This window comes from Lonchura striata, chromosome 27, assembly GCF_046129695.1.
Source record: "Lonchura striata isolate bLonStr1 chromosome 27, bLonStr1.mat, whole genome shotgun sequence".
Classification (NCBI taxonomy): Eukaryota; Metazoa; Chordata; class Aves; order Passeriformes; family Estrildidae; genus Lonchura; species Lonchura striata.
This window is the reverse complement of record NC_134629.1, coordinates 5,123,357-5,144,865: the sequence shown is the minus strand read 5'-3', so window position 1 is coordinate 5,144,865 and position 21,509 is coordinate 5,123,357. Positions and strand designations below refer to the sequence as shown.

Sequence of the window (21,509 nt, the reverse complement as noted above, 5' to 3'; positions counted from 1 at the left end):
GGATTTGGGGAGGAACTTGAGTGATTTGGGGGGATTTGGGGAGGAATTTGGGTGATTTGGGGGGATTTGGGGAGGAATTGGACTGATTTGGGGAGAAATGTGAGGTGATTTGGGGGGATTTTGAGAGGAATTTGAGGTGATTTGGAGGGATTTGGGGATGTATTTGAGGTGATGTGGAGGGATTTGGGGATGTATTTGAGGTGATTTGGGAGGATTTTGGGAGGAACTTGAGGTGATTTGGGGATGAATTCGAGGTGATTTGGGGAGAAATGTGAGGTGATTTTGGGGAATTTTGGGAGGAATTTGAGGTGATTTCAGGCGATTTGGGGATGAATTTGAGGTGATTTGTGGGGATTTGAGGATGAATTTGAGGTGATGTGGGGGGATTCGTGGGTGATTTTGGGGAATTTTGGGTGGTAACGGTAATTTAGGGGGAAGATTCGTGGCTATTTCAAGGTGATTTTGGGGCCATCTCGAGGTGATTTGGCAGATTTTTGGAGGTGGTTTTGGGGTTGTTTGGGGGTGATTTTGGGGATTACTTGGGGGTGGTTTTGGGTGATTTTTGTGTGGTTTTGGGGAGATGTTTGGGGTGATTTTGGAGGTGCTGCTCAGTCCTGGGCTGAGGCTGACCCCCTGCGCTGTCGCAGTTGTCACCTGAGCCAGCACCTGCCTCACCTGGACCCCACCCTGGCTTTATTTAAATCAAATCCTTGGCTTTTATTGCCTTTTCCCGTTTTTCTTTGCCTGACACACCTGAGCTGAGGCTGCTGTTACCTGGAGGATCCAGGTCTGAGGGCTCAGGGCATCAACCTCCCCCACCTGGGCAGATCCCTCACCTGGGCACCTGCCCGGAGCCGCTTCAATCACTTCACACACTCGGCAGAAATAGCCAAATCTTCGCTTTTCTCCCCAAAACACGCAGCAATGCCCCCTCCCCTCCCCCCACCCCGGGTTACTCCTTTACCCTCCCATTTTCCATAATTAAATCTGGATCCGGAATTCCTGATGACCTCACGAGGTCACGCCACAGCCGCACACACCTGGAGGCAACGCCCGTCCCAGGTGGGTGAACCTGGCGCCTCGGAGCTCCAGCAGTCCTGTCCGTGCCAGGGCTCACCTGTGGCAAGGTGGCCACACCTGGGGGCTCTCCAGAGGGTCTCCAGGTGTTCCTCGAGGGGGTGGCCAGGTGACAGCGCCTGGGGGTGCCCAGGTGTCTGCCTGTGTGCTCGTGCTGGGAGTGGGGGGTCTCCAGGCGTGCCGAGAGGCTGCAGGTGCTCCTCACCTGCGCCTCACCTGGCCCTACTTCAGGATGATGTGGTAGCTGTCGTTGCCCTCGGCTGCAAGGGAAGCCCAGGTCAGCCCACAGCAGGTGAGGGACGGTGGGGTGGGGTGACCCCAGCGCAGCCCAGGTACCCACACACCTTTCATGGTGTCCAGGACGAAGCAGGATTCATCCGGGAAGTTCTGGATCATCTGGAAGAAACACCAAACCCAGGAATTCAGGTGGTTTCGGGAAGAATTTGGGTTCCAAAGGGCTGGAGGGGCCCAGGTGGGAGTTCAGGTCGGAGCTTTGCGAGCGGCAGCCGAAAATGTTTCATTCCGTCCTTGGGCCCGTCCAACTCCTGCCCAGGTGAGCCCTGGTGCTCCTGTGGCCCAGGTGACCCCAGGTGTGGCCCGGGCCAGGGGGGTTTTGGGGGTTACCTCGTCGCTGACCAGGACGTGGATGCCCGTGGGGCCCTGCTTGTAGATGTGCTGGATGTGCTGGGCGGGCACCCGGAACAGCTGTGCCAGCTTCTCTGCCAGCTCGGCCGCCGTCAGCTCCTCCAGGTACACGGCGTGGTACACTGCGGGCACAGGGGACACCTGCCCAGGTGTGCCCCATAACCCCCAGGTACACTGCGGGCACAGGGGACACCTGCCCAGGTGTGCCCCACAGCCCCCAGGTACACTGCGGGCACAGGGGACACCTGCCCAGGTGTGCCCCACAGCCCCCGGGCACACTGCGGGCACAGGGGACACCTGCCCAGGTGTGCCCCATAACCCCCGGGCACACTGCGGGCACAGGGGACACCTGCCCAGGTGTGCCCCACAGCCACTGGGTACACTGCGGGCACAGGGGACACCTGCCCAGGTGTGCCTCACAGCCCCCAGGTACACTGCGGGCACAGGGGACACCTGCCCAGGTGTGCCCCACAGCCCCCGGGCTGGGCACAGCTGTGCCTGGCACCGTGCCCTGCCCGGCATCTCCACACCTGCCCCAGAACCCTCCCGGGTCACCTGGGCAGCAGCACCTGGCCTGCTGCAGGTGGGTTTGGTGCCCAGCAGGACGGCAGGGCTGGAAAAGCAGCCCAGCCCTGCCAGCCCTGGGGGCAGCCGGGTTCCCACAGGTGTCCCCACCTCGGGCTCGGCACAGGTGAGCTGCCAGCACCTGTGGGGGTGAGGTGCCCACACCTGCGTGGGCGAGGTGCCCACACCTGCGTGGGTGAGGTGCCCACACCTGTGTTGGCAAGGTGCTCACACCTGTGTGGGTGAGGTGCCAATATCTGTGTGGGCGAGGTGCCAGCACCTGTGTGGGTGAGGTGCCAATATCTGTGTGGGCGAGGTGCCAGCACCTGTGTGGGTGAGGTGCCAATATCTGTGTGGGTGAGGTGCCCACACCTGTTGGGTGAGGTGCCCACACCTGCGTGGGCGAGGTGCTCACACCTCTGTGGGTGAGGTGCCCACACCTGTGTGGGTGAGGTGCCATCACCTGTTGGGCGAGGTGCCCACACCTGCGTGGGCGAGGTGCCCACACCTGCGTGGGTGAGGTGCTCACACCTGTGTGGGTGAGGTGCCCACACCTGCGTGGGCGAGGTGCCAATATCTGTGTGGGCGAGGTGCCCACACCTGCGTGGGTGAGGTGCTCACACCTGCGTGGGTGAGGTGCCATCACCTGTGTGGGCGAGGTGCCCACACCTGCGTGGGTGAGGTGCCCACACCTGCGTGGGCGAGGTGCTCACACCTGTGTGGGCGAGGTGCCCACACCTGTGTGGGTGAGGTGCCCACACCTGCGTGGGCGAGGTGCCCACACCTGCGTGGTGGCACAGAGGGAACTCTGCTGGGGGGCGTTTTTGGCACCCTGGCCTGAGGGGAGGGGGCCCCCCAGGTGTACAGAGGGGCCAGGTGAGCTCCGCGCTGCCAGGTGGGCCAGGGCACAGGTGAGGGGGGCCCAGGTGGGGGAGGGCTCCTGTGAGGGCACAGGTGATCTCGGGGTGGGGCAGGGATGGGGCCTGCGCTGCTGAGTACCTGTGGGCAGGTGATCTCCTGGCAAGGGCTGCAGCACATCCCCCGTTCCTGATCCCCAGGTGTGACCCCAATCCCCAGGTGTGACCCCAGGTGTGACCCCAATCCCCCAGGTGTGACCCCTGCTCCCAGGTGTGACCCCTGCTCCCAGGTGTGACCCCTGCCCCCCCAGGTGTGACCCCAATCCCCCAGGTGTGATCCCGATCCCCAGGTGTGACCCCTGCTCCCAGGTGTGATCCCAATCCCCAGGTGTGACCCCTGCCCCCCCAGGTGTGACTCAAATCCCCCTGGTGTGCCCAGGTGTGCCCCAGGTGTGTCCCAGGAGTGCCCAGGTGTGCCCCAGGTGTGCTCCATGTGTGCCCAGGTATGCGCAGGTGTGCCCAGGTGTGCCCCAGGAGTGCCCAGGTGTGCCCCATGTGTGCCCAGGTATGCCCAGGTGTGCCCAGTTGTGCCCAGGTGCCCCCTGCCCCAGGTGTGCCCAGTTGTGCCCAGGTGCCCCCAGGTGTGCCCAGTTGTGCCCAGGTGTGCCCCATGTGTGCCCAGGTGCCCCCAGGTGTGCCCAGTTGTGCCCAGGTGCCCCTGCCCCAGGTGCGCCCAGTTGTGCCCAGTTGTGCCCTGGTGCCCCCTGCCCCAGGTGCCCCCAGGAGTGCCCAGGTGTGCCCAGGTGTGCTCCATGTGTGCCCAGTTGTGCCCAGGTGCCCCCTGCCCCAGGTGCCCCCAGGTGCGCCCAGGTGTGCCCAGGTGCCCCCTGCCCCAGGTGCCCCCAGGTGCCCCCAGGTGTGCCCAGGTGCCCCCTGCCCCAGGTGCGCCCAGGTGTGCCCAGGTGTCCCCAGGTGCCCCCAGGTGTGCCCAGGTGCCCCCAGGTGTGCCCAGGTGCCCCCAGGTGTGCCCAGGTGTGCCCAGGTGCGCCCAGGTGCCCCCAGGTGTGCCCAGGTGCCCCCAGGTGTGCCCAGGTGCCCCTGCCCCAGGTGCCCCCAGGTGCGCCCAGGTGTGCCCAGGTGCCCCTGCCCTCACCGAAGAAGGTGCCGCCGTCGCCGTCGCCGCGCGGGGGCTCCGTGCCCTGCCGGGACTCCTGGCACACGTAGATGGTCAGGCGGGGCCGCACCACCCTGGGACAGGTGAGGGTCACCTGGCGGCCCCGCCCCGCCCCCACCTGCCCGCTGCCCGGGGAGCCGGGAGAGCCCGGGGCGGCGCGGCCGGCATTCCGGAACTGCCACCTGGGTTCCCACCTGGGTTCCCACCTGGGTTCCCACCTGGATTCCTACCTGGGTTCCCACCTGGGTTCCCACCTGGGTTCCCACCTGGATTCCTACCTGGGTTCCCACCTGGAATTCCAACCTGGGTTCCCACCTGGGATTCCTACCTGGATTCCCACCTGGGATTCCAACCTGGAACTCCCACCCGGGATTCCCACCTGGGTTCCCACCTGGGATTCCAACCTGGAATTCCCACCTGGATTCCCACCTGGATTCCCACCTGGGATTCCAACCTGGAACTCCCACCTGGATTCCTACCTGGATTCCCACCTGGAACTCCCACCCGGGGTTCCCACCTGGATTCCTACCTGGAACTCCCACCTGGAATTCCCACCTGGATTCCCACCTGGGATTCCCACCCGGAATTCCCACCTGGAACTCCCACCTGGAACTCCCACCTGGGTTCCCACCTGGAATTCCCACCTGGGACTCCCACCTGGGATTCCCACCTGGATTCCCACATGGATTCCCACCTGGAATTCCCACCTGGAACTCCCACCTGGAATTCCCACCTGGGTTCCCACCTGGAACTCCCACCTGGAATTCCCACCCGGAACTCCCACCCGGAATTCCCACCTGGGACTCCCACCTGGAACTTTTGGGAACGTCCCTTTGGAACGTCCCTTTGGCATGTCCCTTTTTGGGAATGTCCCTCTGGAATGTCCCTTTTTGGGAATGTCCCTCTGGAATGTCCCTCTGGAATGTCCCTTTGTCCTGCCCGGGGCTGTCCTGGAGCCTCAAAGAATTCCCAATTCCCAATTCCCGATTCCTAATTCTCAATCCCTAATTCCCAACTCCTAATTCTTAATCCTCAATCCCCAATTCCTCGTCCTTAATTCCCAATTCCTAATACCGAATTCCAAATTCCTAATTCCCAACTCTTAATCCTTAATTCCTAATTCCCAATTCCTAATTCCCAATCCCTAATTCTTAATTCCAATTCCCAATTTCTAATCCCTAATTTCCAATTCCTAATCCCTAATTAATTCCTAATTTCCAATTCCCAATTCCCAATTCCCAATTCTAATTCCCTGTTCCTAATTAATTCTCAGTCCCTAATCCCTAACTCCTAATTCCCAATCCCTAATTAATTCCTAATTCCCACTTCCCAATCCCTAATTCCTAATTCCCAATCCCGAATTAATTTCTAATTTCCAATTCCTCTCTCCTACCTGGACCTCCTTCCCTACAATTCCTCTAAATTCCTGACTCGTTTGGGAATAGGCTGGGCCAGGTGTGCCCCACACCCCCAGGTGAGTCCCCCCCAGGTGAGTCCTGCCCCCCCAGGTGAGTCCCAAACCCCCTCAGGTGTCCCCCCCAGGTGTGTCCTGCCCCCCCAAGTGAGTCCCAGCCCCACCCGAGGTGTGTCCCCCCAGGTGTGTCCCCCCAGGTGTGTCTCCCCCCAAGGTGTGTCTCCCCAGGTGTGTCCCCCCAGGTGTGTCCCACCCTCAGGTGTGTCCCCCCCAGGTGTGTCCCCCCCAGGTGTGTCCCCCCAGGTGTGTCTCCCCCCAGGTGTGTCCCCCCAGGTGTGTCCCCCCAGGTGTGTCCCACCCCCAGGTGTGTCCCACCCCCAGGTGTGTCCCCCCCAGGTGTGTCCCCGCCAGGTGTCTCCCCCCCAGGTGTCCCCAGGTGTCCCCAGGTGAGTCCCACCTGCCCCTGAGGGCGTTGAAGAGGCGGATGCCGTCGGCGGGGCCGCAGATCTGGATCACGTCCTCGCGCGTCAGCCTCAGCAGGTCGGCTCCTGCCGGCGCCAAAACCGCCCAAATTCACCCAAAATCACCAAAATCACCCAAATTCACCCAAAATCACCAAAATCACCCAAACTCACCCCAAATTCACCCCAAAACCGCCCAAATTCACCCAAAATCACCAAAATCACCCAAAATCACCCCAAATCACCAAAATCACCCAAACTCACCCCAAATTCACCCCAAATTCACCCCAAAACCGCCCAAATTCACCCAAAATCACCAAAATCACCCAAATTCACCCCAAAACCGCCCAAATTCACCCAAATTCACCCAAATTCACCCCAAAACCGCCCAAATTCACCCCAAATCACCAAAATCACCCAAATTCACCCAAAATCACCAAAATCACCCAAACTCACCCCAAATTCACCCCAAAATCACCCAAATTCACCCCAAATCACCAAAATCACCCAAATTCACCCCAAAACCACCCAAATTCACCCAAAATCACCAAAATTCACCCCAAAACCGCCCAAATTCAGCCCAAAACCACCCAAATTCACCCAAATCACCCAAACTCACCCCAAAACCACCCAAATTCACCCCAAAACCGCCCAAAATCACCCAAATTCACCAAAATCACCCAAATCACCCAAATTCACCCCAAAATCACCCAAATTCACCCCAAAATCACCCAAATTCACCCAAAATCACCGAAATCACCCAAATTCACCCCAAAATCACCCAAATTCACCCAAAATCACCAAAATCGCCAAATTCACCCAAATTCACTCCAAAATCACCCAAATTCACCCAAAATCACCAAAATCACCCAAATTAATCCCAGATTCATCCCAAATTCACCCAGATTCATCCCAATTTCATCCCAAACTCACCCAAATTCACCCAGATTCACCCCAAATTAATTCCAAATTCACCCAAATTCACCCAAATTCACGCCAATTCTCCCGTTTGCCCCAAAATGGAATTGTTCTCCTGCTTTTCCTCCGACCAGCCTTTTCCAGCTCTGTTTTCCCTCCAATTACCATTTCTGGCTTTGTTTTCCCCAAACCTGCGTTTTTTCAACTTCATTTTCCCTAAAATCAGCATTGTCCACTTCGCTTTTCACAAAATCCCTATTTTCCAGCTCATTTTCCCCCACAACCATCACTTTTTTTACCCTCAAATCAACATTTTTTCAGCTTCCTTTTCCTCCAAATCAGCATTTTCCAGCCAAATTCCCCCAAAATCCACATTTTCCACCCGTTTTCCCCCACATCAGCATTTTTCAGCGTGGTTAACCCAAACTCGGCATTTCCCAGCTTCGTTTCCCCCCAGAGCAGCAATTTTTTGCTTTATTTTTTCCCCAATTTGGCGTTTTTCAGCTCATTCTTCCCCAAAATCGCCGTTTTCCAACTTTGCTTAACCCAAAATCAGCATTTTTTCACCCGTGTTTTCCACAAAATGAGGTTTTCACCTTCATTTTGCTGTAATTGCCATTTTCCAGATTCATTTTCCTTAAAATCAGCATTTTCGAACCAATTGTTGCCTGAATTCAGGATTTTTTGCCTCTATTTTCCCCCAGATTTTAATTCTAAAATGTGTTTTCTTGCCATTTTCGGCTTTTTCCCCAAATCAGCTTTTTCTCCCCAGATTCCCATTTTCCAGCTCCGTTTTCCCCAAATCAGCTCCTCCTGTGTCACCTGTGCCAGGTGAGCTGGGGGAGGTGGAGCCAGGTGAGAAGAGCGGGACTTGGCCAGGGGAGGGAGGGGAGGTCACCTGGCCCAGGTGAGGGGAGGTGACCCGGCCCAGGTGAGGAGCTGTGACCTGGCCCAGGTGAGGTGACCGGCCCAGGTGAGGAGCTGTGACCCAGCCCAGGTGAGGAGTTGTGACCCAGCCCAGGTGAGGTGACCCAGCCCAGGTGAGGTGACCCAGCCCAGGTGAGGTGACCGGCCCAGGTGAGGTGACCGGCCCAGGTGAGGAGAGGTGACCTGGCCCAGGTGAGGAGCTGTGACCCAGCCCAGGTGAGGAGCTGTGACCGGCCCAGGTGAGGAGCTGTGACCGGCCCAGGTGAGGAGCTGTGACCCAGCCCAGGTGAGGAGCTGTGACCGGCCCAGGTGAGGAGCTGTGACCGGCCCAGGTGAGGAGCTGTGACCCAGCCCAGGTGAGGAGCTGTGACCCAGCCCAGGTGAGGTGACCCGGCCCAGGTGAGGAGCTGTGACCGGCCCAGGTGAGGAGCTGTGACCCAGCCCAGGTGAGGTGACCCGGCCCAGGTGAGGGCAGAACTCACCTGAGAAGTTCCTGAAGAGCCGTGAGAAGGTGGAGAAGCGGTTGCGGTGCAGCCACTGCTGCGCCTCCTGCGGGCTCCAGGTGGGCAGCAGCGTCTGGGGGGACACAGGTGCCACCAGGTGACCCGGCTGACCCAGTCAGGTGCTGGCAGTCAGGCAGGTGAGCTCGGGTGAGCTCAGGTGGGTCACGCAGGTGGGAACTGGACAGGTGGGATGAGGGGATGACCTCAGGGGTGACCTGGATGTGTTTCCAGGTGCTCTGCTGAGGTCAGGTGGGCTCAGGTGGGCTCAGATGGGCTCAGGTAGGTCACACAGGTGGGCTCAGGTGAGCTCAGGTGAGCTCAGGTGGGTTAGGTGGGTCACATAGGTGGGCTCAGGTGGGTCAGGTGGGTTAGGTGGGTCACATAGGTGGGCTCAGGTGGGTCGCACAGGTGGGCTCAGGTGAGCTCAGGTGAGCTCAGGTGGGCTCAGGTGGGTCAGGTGGGTCACATAGGTGGGGTCAGGTGAGCTCAGGTGAGCTCGGGTCAGCTCAGGTGGGTCACACAGGTGGGCTCAGGTGGGCTCAGGTGGGTCAGGTGGGTCGCACAGGTGGGCTCAGGTGGGTCAGGTGGGCTCAGGTGGGTCAGGTGGGTCGCACAGGTGGGCTCAGGTGGGTCAGGTGGGCTCAGGTGGGTCAGGTGGGTCAGGTGGGCCAGGTAAGCTCAGGTGGGCTCAGGTGGGCTCAGGTGGGTCACACAGGTGGGAGTCCCCCGGTGGGGCAGCGGGGCCGTGGCACCCAGGTGCCTGCAGGTGAGCGGAGGGCTGTGGAACCCCAGGGTGCCCGGCAGTGCCCGGCAGTACCCGGCAGTGCCCGGCAGTGCCCAGCAGTGCCCAGCAGTGCCCGGCAGTACCCGGCAGTGCCCGGCAGTGCCCAGCAGTGCCCAGCAGTACCCGGCAGTGCCCGGCAGTGCCCGGCAGTGCCCGGCAGTGCCCAGCAGTGCCCAGCAGTGCCCGGCAGTGCCCGGCAGTGCCCGGCAGTGCCCGGCAGTGCCCAGCAGGTGCCCGGCAGTGCCCGGCAGTGCCCGGCAGTGCCCGGCAGTGCCCGGCAGGTGCCCGGCAGGTGCCCGGCAGTGCCCGGCAGTGCCCGGCAGGTGCCCGGCAGGTGCCCACCAGGTACTTACGTCAGCCAGGGGCGCGGGGGGGTCGGGCTGGTGGCTCGGGGACCCACTGCTGGAGACAGAGGGACACGGGTCACTGGGACACTGGGACACTGGGATACTGGGATACTGGGAATACTGGGAATACTGGGATACTGGGGATACTGGGATACTGGGGATACTGGGATACTGGGGATACTGGGAATACTGGGAATACTGGGATACTGGGGATACTGGGAATACTGGGATACTGGGGATACTGGGGATACTGGGAATACTGGGAATACTGGGGATACTGGGAATACTGGGAATACTGGGAATACTGGGAATACTGGGATACTGGGGATACTGGGGATACTGGGGATACTGGGAATACTGGGGATACTGGGAATACTGGGAATACTGGGAATACTGGGAATACTGGGATACTGGGGATACTGGGAATACTGGGATACTGGGAATACTGGGGATACTGGGAATACTGGGAATACTGGGATACTGGGGATACTGGGATACTGGGGATACTGGGGATACTGGGAATACTGGGATACTGGGGATACTGGGAATACTGGGATACTGGGGATACTGGGGATACTGGGAATACTGGGAATACTGGGAATACTGGGAATACTGGGATACTGGGGATACTGGGATACTGGGGATACTGGGGATACTGGGAATACTGGGGATACTGGGATACTGGGGATACTGGGAATACTGGGGATACTGGGATACTGGGGATACTGGGAATACTGGGAATACTGGGATACTGGGGATACTGGGGATACTGGGGATACTGGGACACTGGGATACTGGGAATACTGGGATACCGGGGATACTGGGATTACTGGGGATACTGGGATTACTGGGGCTACTGGGATACTGGGGATACTGGGAATACTGGGAATACTGGTATACTGGGGATACTGGGATACTGGGGATACTGGGGATACTGGGACACTGGGATACTGGGGATACTGGGAATACTGGGATACTGGGGTTACTGGGAATACTGGGATACTGGGGATACTGGGATTACTGGGGATACTGGGGTTACTGGATACTGGGACACCGGTCACTGGGACACTGGGATACTGGGAATACTGGGGATACTGGGATTACTGTGACACTGGGAATACTGGGATTACTGGGACATGGGGCACTGGGACACTGGGAATACTGGGAATACTGTGACACTGGGGTTACTGGATACTGGGACACCGGTCACTGGGACACTGGGATACTGGGAATACTGGGATACTGGGGATACTGGGATTACTGGGGATACTGGGGTTACTGGACACTGGGACACTGGTCACTGGGACACTGGGACATGGGGCACTGGGATTACTGGGACACTGGGATAGTGGGATAGTGGGATACTGGGATACTGGGATATTGGGGACATGGGATCCTGGGATACTGGACATGAGGCACCGGAATAATGGGGACACTGGGATACTGGGGACAGAGGGACACTGGGACACTGGTCAGTGGGATACTGGGATTACTGGATACTGGGACACGGGTCACTGGGATACTGGGATACTGGGATTACTGGATACTGGGACACGGGTCACTGGGATACTGGGAATACTGGGAATACTGGGAATACTGGGACACCGGTCACTGGGATACTGGGATACTGGGGACAGAGGGACACTGGGACACGGGTCACTGGGATACTGGGGACACTGGGACATGGTAACTGGGCACTGGGATCACTGTCACTGGGGCCACTGTCACAGTGGGTACTGGGGTCACTGGGACAATACTGGGGATGCCATCACTGGTGTCACTGGGTGGCACTGGGGTGGCACTGGGGTCACTGGGTGTCACTGGGTGTCACTGGGTGGCACTGGGGTGGCACTGGGGTCACTGGAGTGTCACTGGGTGTCACTGGGTGGCACTGGTGTCACTGGGGTCACTGGGTGTCACTGGGGTGGCACTGGGTGTCACTGGGTGGCACTGGGTGTCACTGGGTGTCACTGGGGTGGCACAGGGGTGATAGTGGGGTCAGTGGGATGATACTGGGATGGCACTGGTGTTACTGGGATGACAGTGAGATGATACTGGGGTCACTGGGGTGTCATTGGAATGGTGCTGGGGTGGCATTGGGGTCACTGGGTGTCACTGGGCTGTCACTGGGTGTCACTGGGGTCACTGGGATGGCACTGGGGTGTCATTGGGTGTCACTGGGTGTTACTGGTGTCACTGGGTGTCACTGAGGTGTCACAGGTGTCACTGGTATCACTGGGTGTCCCCGGTGTCACTGGCTGTTACTGGTGTCACTGGGTGTCACTGGGCTGTCACTGGGGTCACTGGGATGGCACTGGGGTGTCATTGGGTGTCACTGGGTGTTACTGGTGTCACTGGGTGTCACTGGGGTGTCACTGGGGTGTCACTGGGTGTCCCCGGTGTCCCCGGGGTGTCCGGTGTCCCCAGGGTGTCCCGTGTCCCGGTGTCCGGTGTCCCGTGTCCGGTGTCCCGTGTCCGGTGTCCCGTGTCCCGCACTCACCCGTCCCCGAGGGAGAAGCCGCTGTGGGAGCTGTTGAAGCCGGGCGACGGCGCGCTGGGCACGTAGGTGACCTCGGGCCAGGGCGAGCACTGCGGGCACGCCAGGTGAGCTCAGGACCTGGGCTGCGCCGGCGCACACCTGGGCTGCACCTGCGCACACCTGAACACATCTGAACACACCTGGGGTACACCTGGGCACACCTGAACACATCTGAACACACCTGGGGTACACCTGTGCACACCTGAACACACCTGAACACACCTGGGGTACACCTGGGCACACCTGAACACATCTGAACACACCTGGGGTACACCTGAACACATCTGAACACACCTGGGGTACACCTGAACACATCTGAACACACCTGCACGCACCTGGGGTACACCTGTGCACACCTGAACACACCTGAACACACCTGGGGTACACCTGAACACACCTGAACATACCTGCACGCACCTGGGGTACACCTGAACACACCTGAACACACCTGCACACACCTGGGGTACACCTGTGCACACCTGAACACATCTGAACACACCTGCACGCACCTGGGGTACACCTGTGCGCACCTGAACACACCTGAACACACCTGGGGTACATCTGTGCACACCTGAACACACCTGCACGCACCTGGGGTACACCTACACACACCTGAACACACCTGCACACACCTGGGGTACACCTGTGCACACCTGAACACATCTGAACACACCTGAATGCACCTGGGGTACACCTGAACACACCTGCACGCACCTGGGGTACACCTACACACACCTGAACACACCTGCACACACCTGGGGTACACCTGCACTGCACCTGCACACACCCAGAACCATCCACACACCTGCACTGCACCTGCACACAGCTGCACTGCACACACACAGCTGCACACACCTGGGACTGTACCTGCACACACCTGGGACTGTACCTGCACACACCTGGGACTGTACCTGCATACAGCTGGGCTCCAACTGCACACACCTGCACTGCACACACCTGCACTCACCTGCACACAGCTGCACTGCACACACACACACCTGCACACACCTGGGACTGTACCTGCACACACCTGCACTGCACACATACATCTGCACACACCTGGCCATGCACACACCTGGCCAGGTAAATAATCAGGCCAACAACGTCCCCAGAGCCTTGGTGCAGGTACGAAAGCAGCTCCTGTTTGCGGGGCAGGTGTGAACACCTGGAGCCAAGCCCTCGGGCAGGTGGGGCAGGTGGGCAGGTGGGGCGGGTGGGGCAGCCAGGTGGGGCAGGTGGGGCAGGTTTGGCAGGTGGGGCAGGTGGGGCAGGTTTGGCAGGTTTGGCAGGTGTGGCAGGTGGGGCAGCCAGGTGGGCAGGTGTGGCAGGTGGGGCGGGTGGGGCAGGTTCGGCAGGTGTGGCAGGTGTGTCAGGTGGGCAGGTGGGCAGGTGGGGCAGCCAGGTGGGGCAGGTGGGCAGGTGTGGCAGGTGGGGCAGGTGGGGCGGGTGGGGCGGGTGGGGCAGCCAGGTGGGGCAGGTGGGGCGGGTGGGGCGGGTGGGCAGGTGTGTCAGGTGGGCAGGTGTGTCAGGTGGGCAGGTGGGCAGGTGGGCTCACCTCGGTGAGGATGGTGGTCTCGTAGGAGGGCTGGTACTTCTCCTTCTCGTGCGGCGTCCGCTTCTCCATCTTCTCCCGGTCCGTCTTCTGCTTCCGGTCGGCTCCTTTGGGCTGGGCGGGCCCGACAGGTGAGGGGCCACGGGACGCGGGGGCACAGGTGACACAGGTGGGGGCACAGGTGACACAGGGGCACAGGTGGGGGCACAGGGGCACAGGTGACACAGGTGGGGGCACAGGGGCACAGGTAACACAGGTGCACAGGTAACACAGGTGACACAGGTGTCACAGGTGTCACAGGTAGGGGCACAGGTGCACAGCTGACACAGGGGGCACAGGTGGGGGCACAGGTAACACAGGTGACACAGGGGCACAGGTGTCACAGGTGGGGGCACAGGGGCACAGGTGGGGGCACAGGTGAATCAGCCCTCCTGGGGCTCCCAGAGGGAAAAGGAGCTTGGCCTGAGCACCTCTGCAGGAACAGGGGTGTGGCCACCTGGAGACACCTGGAGACACTTGAACACACCTGGAAGACCTGAACACACCTTGAACACCTGAACACACCTGTAACCATCTCAATACACCTGTAACCACTGAACACACCTGGAACACCTGAACACACCTGTAACCACCTGAGCACACCTGGAACACCTGAATACACCTGGAGACACCTGGAACACCTGCAGACACCTGTAACACCTGGAGACACCTGTAACACCTGAAAACACCTGTAACACCTGAACACACCTGTAACCATCTGGAGACACCTGTAACCCCCTGAACACACCTGTAACACCTGAACACACCTGTAACCCCCTGGAGATGCCTGTAACCCCTGAACACACCTGTAACCACCTGAACACACCTGTAACCCCCTGGAGACACCTGTAACCCCTGAACACACCTGTAACCATCTGGAGACACCTGTAACCCCCTGAACACACCTGTAACATCTGAACACACCTGTAACCTCCTGAACACACCTGTAACCCCCTGGAGACACCTGTAACCCCCTGAACACAACCTTAACCCCTGAATACACCTGTAACCACCTGTAACACCTGAACACACCTGTAACCACTGAACACACCTATAACCCCCTGAACACACCTGTAACACCTGAACACACCTGTAAGCCCCTGGAGACACCTGTAACCCCCTGAATACACCTGTAACCACTGGGAGACACCTGTAACACTTGAATACACCTGTGCCCACCTAAATACACCTGTAACCCCTGAACACACCTGTAACATCTGAACACACCTGTAACCCCCCGAACACACCTGTAACATCTGAACACACCTGTAACCCCCCGAACACACCTGTAACCATCTGGAGACACCTGTAACCCCCTGAACACACCTGTAACCACCTGAACACACCTGTAACACACCTGTAACCCCTGAACACACCTGTAACACACCTGAACACACCTGTAACCCCCTGAACACACCTGTAACCATCTGGAGACACCTGTAACCACCTGAACACACCTGTAACCACCTGAACACACCTGTAACACACCTGTAACCCCTGAACACACCTGTAACACACCTGTAACCCCCTGAACACACCTGTAACCACCTGAACACACCTGTAACACACCTGTAACCACCTGGACACACCTGAGTTGTGTCTTCTGCATCACCCACGTAGGAGATGGGATTTTGGGGGGACAAACCGCACCTGGACATGAAGTCACAGGGCTGGCCTTGGCGTTGGCACACCTTGCACACCTGGCACCCTTCCCCACCCGAAATGGGGGAGCCTCACTCCAATCCCCTGGGCAGCACAGACGAGGAACCTCCACAGGTGGCCAGGTGTTCTCCTGGGCAGGTCCCTGAAGAGATTCCCTTCCACCTGCCTGTACCTGCACTCAGGTGAAGGGATTCGGCGCAGGTGGGGCAGGGGAGGGCAGAGCAGGACCCCAAACCCCCCGAGGTGCACAGGTGAGAAAAGAGGAGCCAAGGTGAGATTCTGGGGGTGCTGCAGGTGGGGCAGCCCAAGGTGTGACCCCAGCGGGAACGACCCCGCCCTGCACCTGCACCACCTGCACCACCTGGCCGGGGCCGCCCGTCCCAAAGGCGGGAGCTTCCCGAGGCACCGGCAGCCCCCAGTGCGAGGTGGGAGGGGCCCAGGTGAGGCCAGGTACCTTGAACACCTTGATCTGGCAGCTGGCGGAGTGCAGGTGCTCCGTGTACTCCCCGCTCTCGCTCTCCCTGAAGGTGTCGATCTGCACGCGGAAGGGAACGCCCTTCTCGCCGCCGTGCTTGCGCAGCGTGAACTCCGTGCTGATGCAGTGCACCTGCGGACAGGTGAGCTTCCTGTGGGCCCGCTGCGGGGGGACGGAGCCCAGCTGGCCTCACCTGGGGGAGGGACGGAGCCCACCTGTCCTCACCCGATATGGGACAGAGCCCACCTGTGCTCACCTGGATGAGGGATGGAGCCCACCTGTCCTCATCTGGGTGTGGGACAGAGCCCACCTGTCCTCACCTGGATGAGGGACAGAGCCCACCTGTGCTCACCTGGATGAGGTACAGAGCCCACCTGTCCTCACCTGGGTGTGGGGCACTGCCCACCTGTCCTCACCCGATATGGGACAGAGCCCACCTGTCCTCACCTGGATGAGGGACGGAGCCCACCTGTCCTCACCTGGGTGAGGGACAGAGCCCACCTGTCCTCACCTGGGTGTGGGGCACTGCCCACCTGTGCTCACCAGGGTGTGGGACGGAGCCCACCTGTCCTCACCTGGATAAGGGACAGAGCCCAGCTGGGCTCATCTGGGTGTGGGACAGAGCCCACCTGTCCTCACCTGGATGAGGGACAGAGCCCACCTGTCCTCACTTGGGTGAGGGATGAAGCCCACCTGTCCTCACCTGGGGGAGGGACGGAGCCCACCTGTGCTCACCTGGATGAAGACTGATGTCCTCTTGGAGGGATCCCACAGGAACTCCACGGTGTTGAGCTGCGTCGGGTTCGCGCGGGGGTCGATGATCCCCACGGACATCGGGATATCTGTGGGGGGGAACAGGTGAGGCCCACCTGGGCCCTCCCAGCTTGCCCAGCCAGGTGAGACTCACCTATGTCCAGGATCCTGTCGCCAGGTCGGTTCCACCTCCAGCCCTCCAGCTGCTGGTGCTCCGTGTACTGCAGCCGCCGGTCGTGGAAAACCACCCGGAAGATGCTCTGCGGAAGGGGGGACATCACCTGGCGCTGCCCCGGCACACCTGGCCAGGTGCAGCCCTTCCCTGCGCCGGAAAGGGGCCGAGGGAACCGCCCTCCTCCCCCAGACAGGTGCATCTCCCAGCCCCACCCACCTGCAGGGCCCCCGAGGGCACCTGGCGGGCATGGGCACACCTGGCCAGGGGCACCTGCGCTCTCTGCTCACCTTGACCAGCTTCCCGTTGATCTCGGGCAGCTCCCCGAGTTTCCTGTTGTCCAACATCCGGATCTCGTAGGATTGACCTGGGGGCAGGAGCGCACCTGAGGGGTTCTGTCACCTGTACCTGTCCCCTGAGCTCCTTGTCACTGGGGGTGCCACCAACCCAGACCTTCCAGTTGTACCTGGAAGCTGCAGGTACAGCCTGAAGCTGTAACTGCCAGCCTGCAGTGCTGCCCAGCACTGACCTGTACAGATACACCTGACACACACCTGTACATGTACACCTTACACACCTGTACAGATACACCTGACACACACCTGTACAGATACACCTTACACACACCTGTACAGATACACCTGACACACACCTGTACAGATACACCTGACACACACCTGTACATGTACACCTTACACACACCTGTACAGATACACCTTACACACACCTGTACAGATACACACAGAGATACATCTTACATACAGAGATACACCTTAAACCATCTGTACAGATAGGCCTTACACACACAGATACACCTTACACCTGTACAGATACACCTTACACACACAGATACACCTTACACACACCTCAACAGATACACCTTACACACACAGATACACCTTACGCACACCTGTATAACCCTGTACACACCTGTACAGGTACACCTTATGCACAGCTGTATTACCCTGCACACACCTGTACAGGTACACCTTACCCATATCACCCTGCACACACCTCTGCACACACCTGTACAGGTACACCTTACACACACCCCTATCACCCTGCACACACCTTTGCACACACCTGCACAGGTACACCTTACGCACACCCGTATCATCCTGCACACATTTGTACAGGTACACCTTATGCACACCTGCACAGGTACACCTTACACACACCCGTATCACCCTGCACACACCTCTGCACACACCTGTACTGGTACACCTCTGCACACACCTGAACAGATACACCTTACGCACACCTGCACAGGTACACCTTACGCACACCCCTATCACCCTGCACACACCTCTTCACACACCTGTACAGGTACACCTTACCCATATCACCCTGCACACACCTCTTCACACACCTGTACAGGTACACCTTACCCATATCACCCTGCACACACCTCTGCACACACCTGTCCAGGTACACCTTACCCGTATCACCCTGCACACACCTCTGCACACACCTGTACAGGTACACCTTACCCGTATCACCCTGCACACACCTCTGCACACACCTGCACAGGTACACCTTACCCATATCACCCTGCACACACCTCTGCACACACCTGCACAGATACACCTTACGCACACCTGTTTCACCCTGCACACACCTCTGCACACACCTGTACTGGTACACCTCTGCACACACCTGAACAGATACACCTTACGCACACCTGCACAGGTACACCTTACGCACACCCCTATCACCCTGCACACACCTCTGCACACACCTGTACAGGTACACCTTACCCGTATCACCCTGCACACACCTCTGCACACACCTGCACAGGTACACCTTACCCGTATCACCCTGCACACACCTCTGCACACACCTGCACAGGTACACCTTACCCGTATCACCCTGCACACACCTGTCACCCCCTTTAACCCGGTGAAGCGCCCAGGTGACTCCTGCTCCACCTGGGCGGAGCACAGGCAGGTGCAGGCAGCGCCGCCTCCCAAGAGCCGGCAACAACCCCGGGAAAGGCCGGCTCCCGCCGGCAGGAGCTGCGGCCGGCTGCTCCCGGGGGTACCTGCGCACAGGTGCGGCTCACCTTGGTTCAGGTAGGTGAGGGTCTCGTCGTGCAGCTTGACGGCGGGCGACGTGGCGGCGCACAGCACGTACTGGAAGGGCAGCAGCTTGTCCTGGCTCTCCGGGGGCAAGCTGGACTCCTCCTGCTTGAAGATGGGCAGAGCCAGGACATCGCTGCAGGTGGGGAGAGAGTCACCTGAGTCACCTGGGAGTCACCTGGGAGTCACCTGAGACAGGTGAGCTGGCGGTCAGGGGTGCCATCAACCCGAGCTGGCCTTGGCACCTGGAGGAAGAGCCCCCCAGGAACCCGGCCCTGCCTCTGGAGCCGGCCCGAGCCCAGGGATCCAGGTGTGCCCTGAACCTCTGGCCTCAGGTGCTCACCTGAAACACACCTGTGGCCATCCGAATACACCTGTCAGCACCCCTAATCCTGACCCCAGCACTACAACAACCACAATTCCAGCTCTAACTCCAGCCCTGCTCCTTCCCTACTCCAGCCAGAGCTCCAGCCCAACTGCACTCCGATTCCATCCCTACTGCATCCCAAATCCATCCCAAATCTATCCTCACAGCATCCTGAATCCCCGAATCCATCCCGAATCCATCCCAAATCCATCCCGAATCCATCCCTACTGCATCCCAAATCCATCCCTACTGCATCCCGAATCCATCCCAAATCCATCCCAAATCTATCCTCACAGCATCCTGAATCCCCGAATCCATCCCGAATCCATCCCAAATCCATCCCGAATCCATCCCTACTGCATCCCGAATCCATCCCAAATCAATGCCTACTGTATCCCAAATCCATCCCGAATCCATCCCAAATCCATCCCAAATCCATCCCAAATCCATCCCAAATCCATCCCAGCTGTACCCCACCCTCCTCTCGAATCCATCCCAGCCCCAAATGCAGCTCGGGGCTTTCCTTCAGCCGTAATTCAAATTAAACTCTCCCCCAACTCCATCCCAACTCCATCCCAACTCCATCCCTACTCCATCCCAACTCCATCCCAGCTCCATCCCAACTCCATCCCAACTCCATCCCAACTCCATTCCTACTCTATCCCAGCTCCTTCCCAACTCCATCCCAACTCCATTCCTACTCTATCCCAGCTCCATCCCTACTCCATCCCAACTCCATTCCTACTCTATCCCAGCTCCTTCCCAACTCCATCCCAACTCCATCCCTACTCCATCCCTACTCCATCCCAACTCCATCCCTACTCCATCACTATTCCATCCCAACTCCATCCCAACTCCATCCCAACTCCATCCCAATCCCAATTCCCCCCAATGCCCCCACTTCCCCCTTGATGCCCCAACTTTGGCACAGCTCAGGGTTCCCCGTGCCCCTGGCACCCCCTGCCATTCTGGGGACCCCCAGAGATTTTGGGACCCCCGTGAGATTCCAGGGACCCCTGGAGATTTTGGGACACCCCCGAGATTCCAGGGACCCCTGGAGATTTTGGGATCTCCCCAGAGATTCTGGGGACCCCTGGAGATTTTGGGACCCCCCGAGATTCCAGGGACCCCCGGAGATTTTGGGACCCCCCGAGATTCCAGGGACCCCCGGAGATTTTGGGACCCCCCGAGATTCCAGGGATCCCCAGAGATTTTGGGACCCCCCTGAGATTCTGGAGTCGCCACCAGGGATTTGAGATCCCTTAATGAAGATCCTGGAGAACCCGCAGGATTCTGGGGACCCCTGGGGACTTTGGGGTTTCCCTTGGAGATTCTGGGGACTCCTGGCGATTTTGGGGTTTCCCTTGGGGGTTCTGGTGATCCACAGAGATTTTGGGGTGCCTCTGGTGATTCCGGGGTCCCTTCCTGCTTTGGGTACCGGTGCTGAGGTGCTGCCCGACGCCTTCAACCTCCAGCTCATTTTGGGGCTCCCCGCTCCCTGCACGGCCCCTGCCTTCCCCGGGATGTTCAGGGGTGCCCCGTCGGTTTTGGGGTGCCCCGTCGGTTTTGGGGTGCCCTGTCATTTCGGGGTGCCCGGTACCTCATGCTGTAGGCGCCGGCGCCCAGCTCCTGCCCGATGCCCGAGAGGCTGGCGTCGAAATCCTGCACCAGCCCCGACTCGATCACCTCGTCCGCCAGCGGCAGCTTCAGCGCCCACGCCATGGCCCCGGCACCCCAAAAACGGCTGCCGGCTCACCCCCAGACACGGGGGGTCCTCAGGGTCACCCCGCAGAAAAGGGGGCCGTCGTGGTCACTCCAAAAACAGGGGGTGTTTGGGACACCCCAAAAATGGGGGGTCTGGAGCTACTCAGAGGTGGGGGTGTCTTGGGAACACGGCAGAGGCGGGGGTTTGGGGCACCCCCAAACACGCGGGTCCTTGGGGTCACCCCAAAAAGGGGCTTGCAGGGGTCACCCCAAAACCAGGGGGCCCTGGGGTCACCCCCAAACCGATGGGCCAATATCTTCAGTGTCACCCCAAAAATAGGGCTCCTCAGTCACCCCCAACCCAGGGTCTCCCTGGGGCACCCCAACACCCCTCCCTGATTTCTGGGGGTACCAGAGCCCCCCAAACCTCTTGAGGACCCTCTGTTGCAGTGACCAACCTGGGTACCCCCAAACCCCACTACCACAGGCAAATGAAC

The 21,509-nt window shown here is 59.4% G+C and overlaps 1 protein-coding gene across 1 annotated transcript; it reads right to left on the bottom strand.

The window, feature by feature from the left end:
- Positions 1–886: 886 nt before the first annotated feature.
- TFCP2 (transcription factor CP2) lies at positions 887–21,030 on the bottom strand. The gene is made up of 15 exons (XM_077788617.1): positions 20,909–21,030; positions 18,926–19,077; positions 17,154–17,230; positions 16,846–16,951; positions 16,674–16,780; positions 15,918–16,070; positions 13,766–13,876; positions 12,172–12,260; positions 9,678–9,726; positions 8,520–8,613; positions 6,189–6,279; positions 4,297–4,391; positions 1,702–1,844; positions 1,422–1,473; positions 887–1,337 (listed from the first exon to the last, which is right to left on the bottom strand). Exons 1-15 carry the CDS (start codon positions 21,028–21,030, stop codon positions 1,300–1,302), a joined length of 1,479 nt encoding a protein of 492 aa, XP_077644743.1. The 3' UTR covers positions 887–1,299.
- Between the last annotated feature and the right edge of the window lie 479 nt (positions 21,031–21,509).

Excerpts from the sequence above, each read along its gene's own strand:
- TFCP2 (XM_077788617.1), bottom strand. The coding sequence starts at position 21,030 with ATGGCGTGGGCGCTGAAGCTGCCGCTGGCGGACGAGGTGATCGAGTCG. Across the intron at positions 17,231-18,925 it reads CCTCACCTACCTGAACCAAG|GTCAATCCTACGAGATCCGG; the intron begins GTGAGCCGCACC and ends TCCTGCCCCCAG. Across the intron at positions 9,727-12,171 it reads GGCTTCTCCCTCGGGGACGG|CAGTGGGTCCCCGAGCCACC; the intron begins GTGAGTGCGGGA and ends CTCTGTCTCCAG.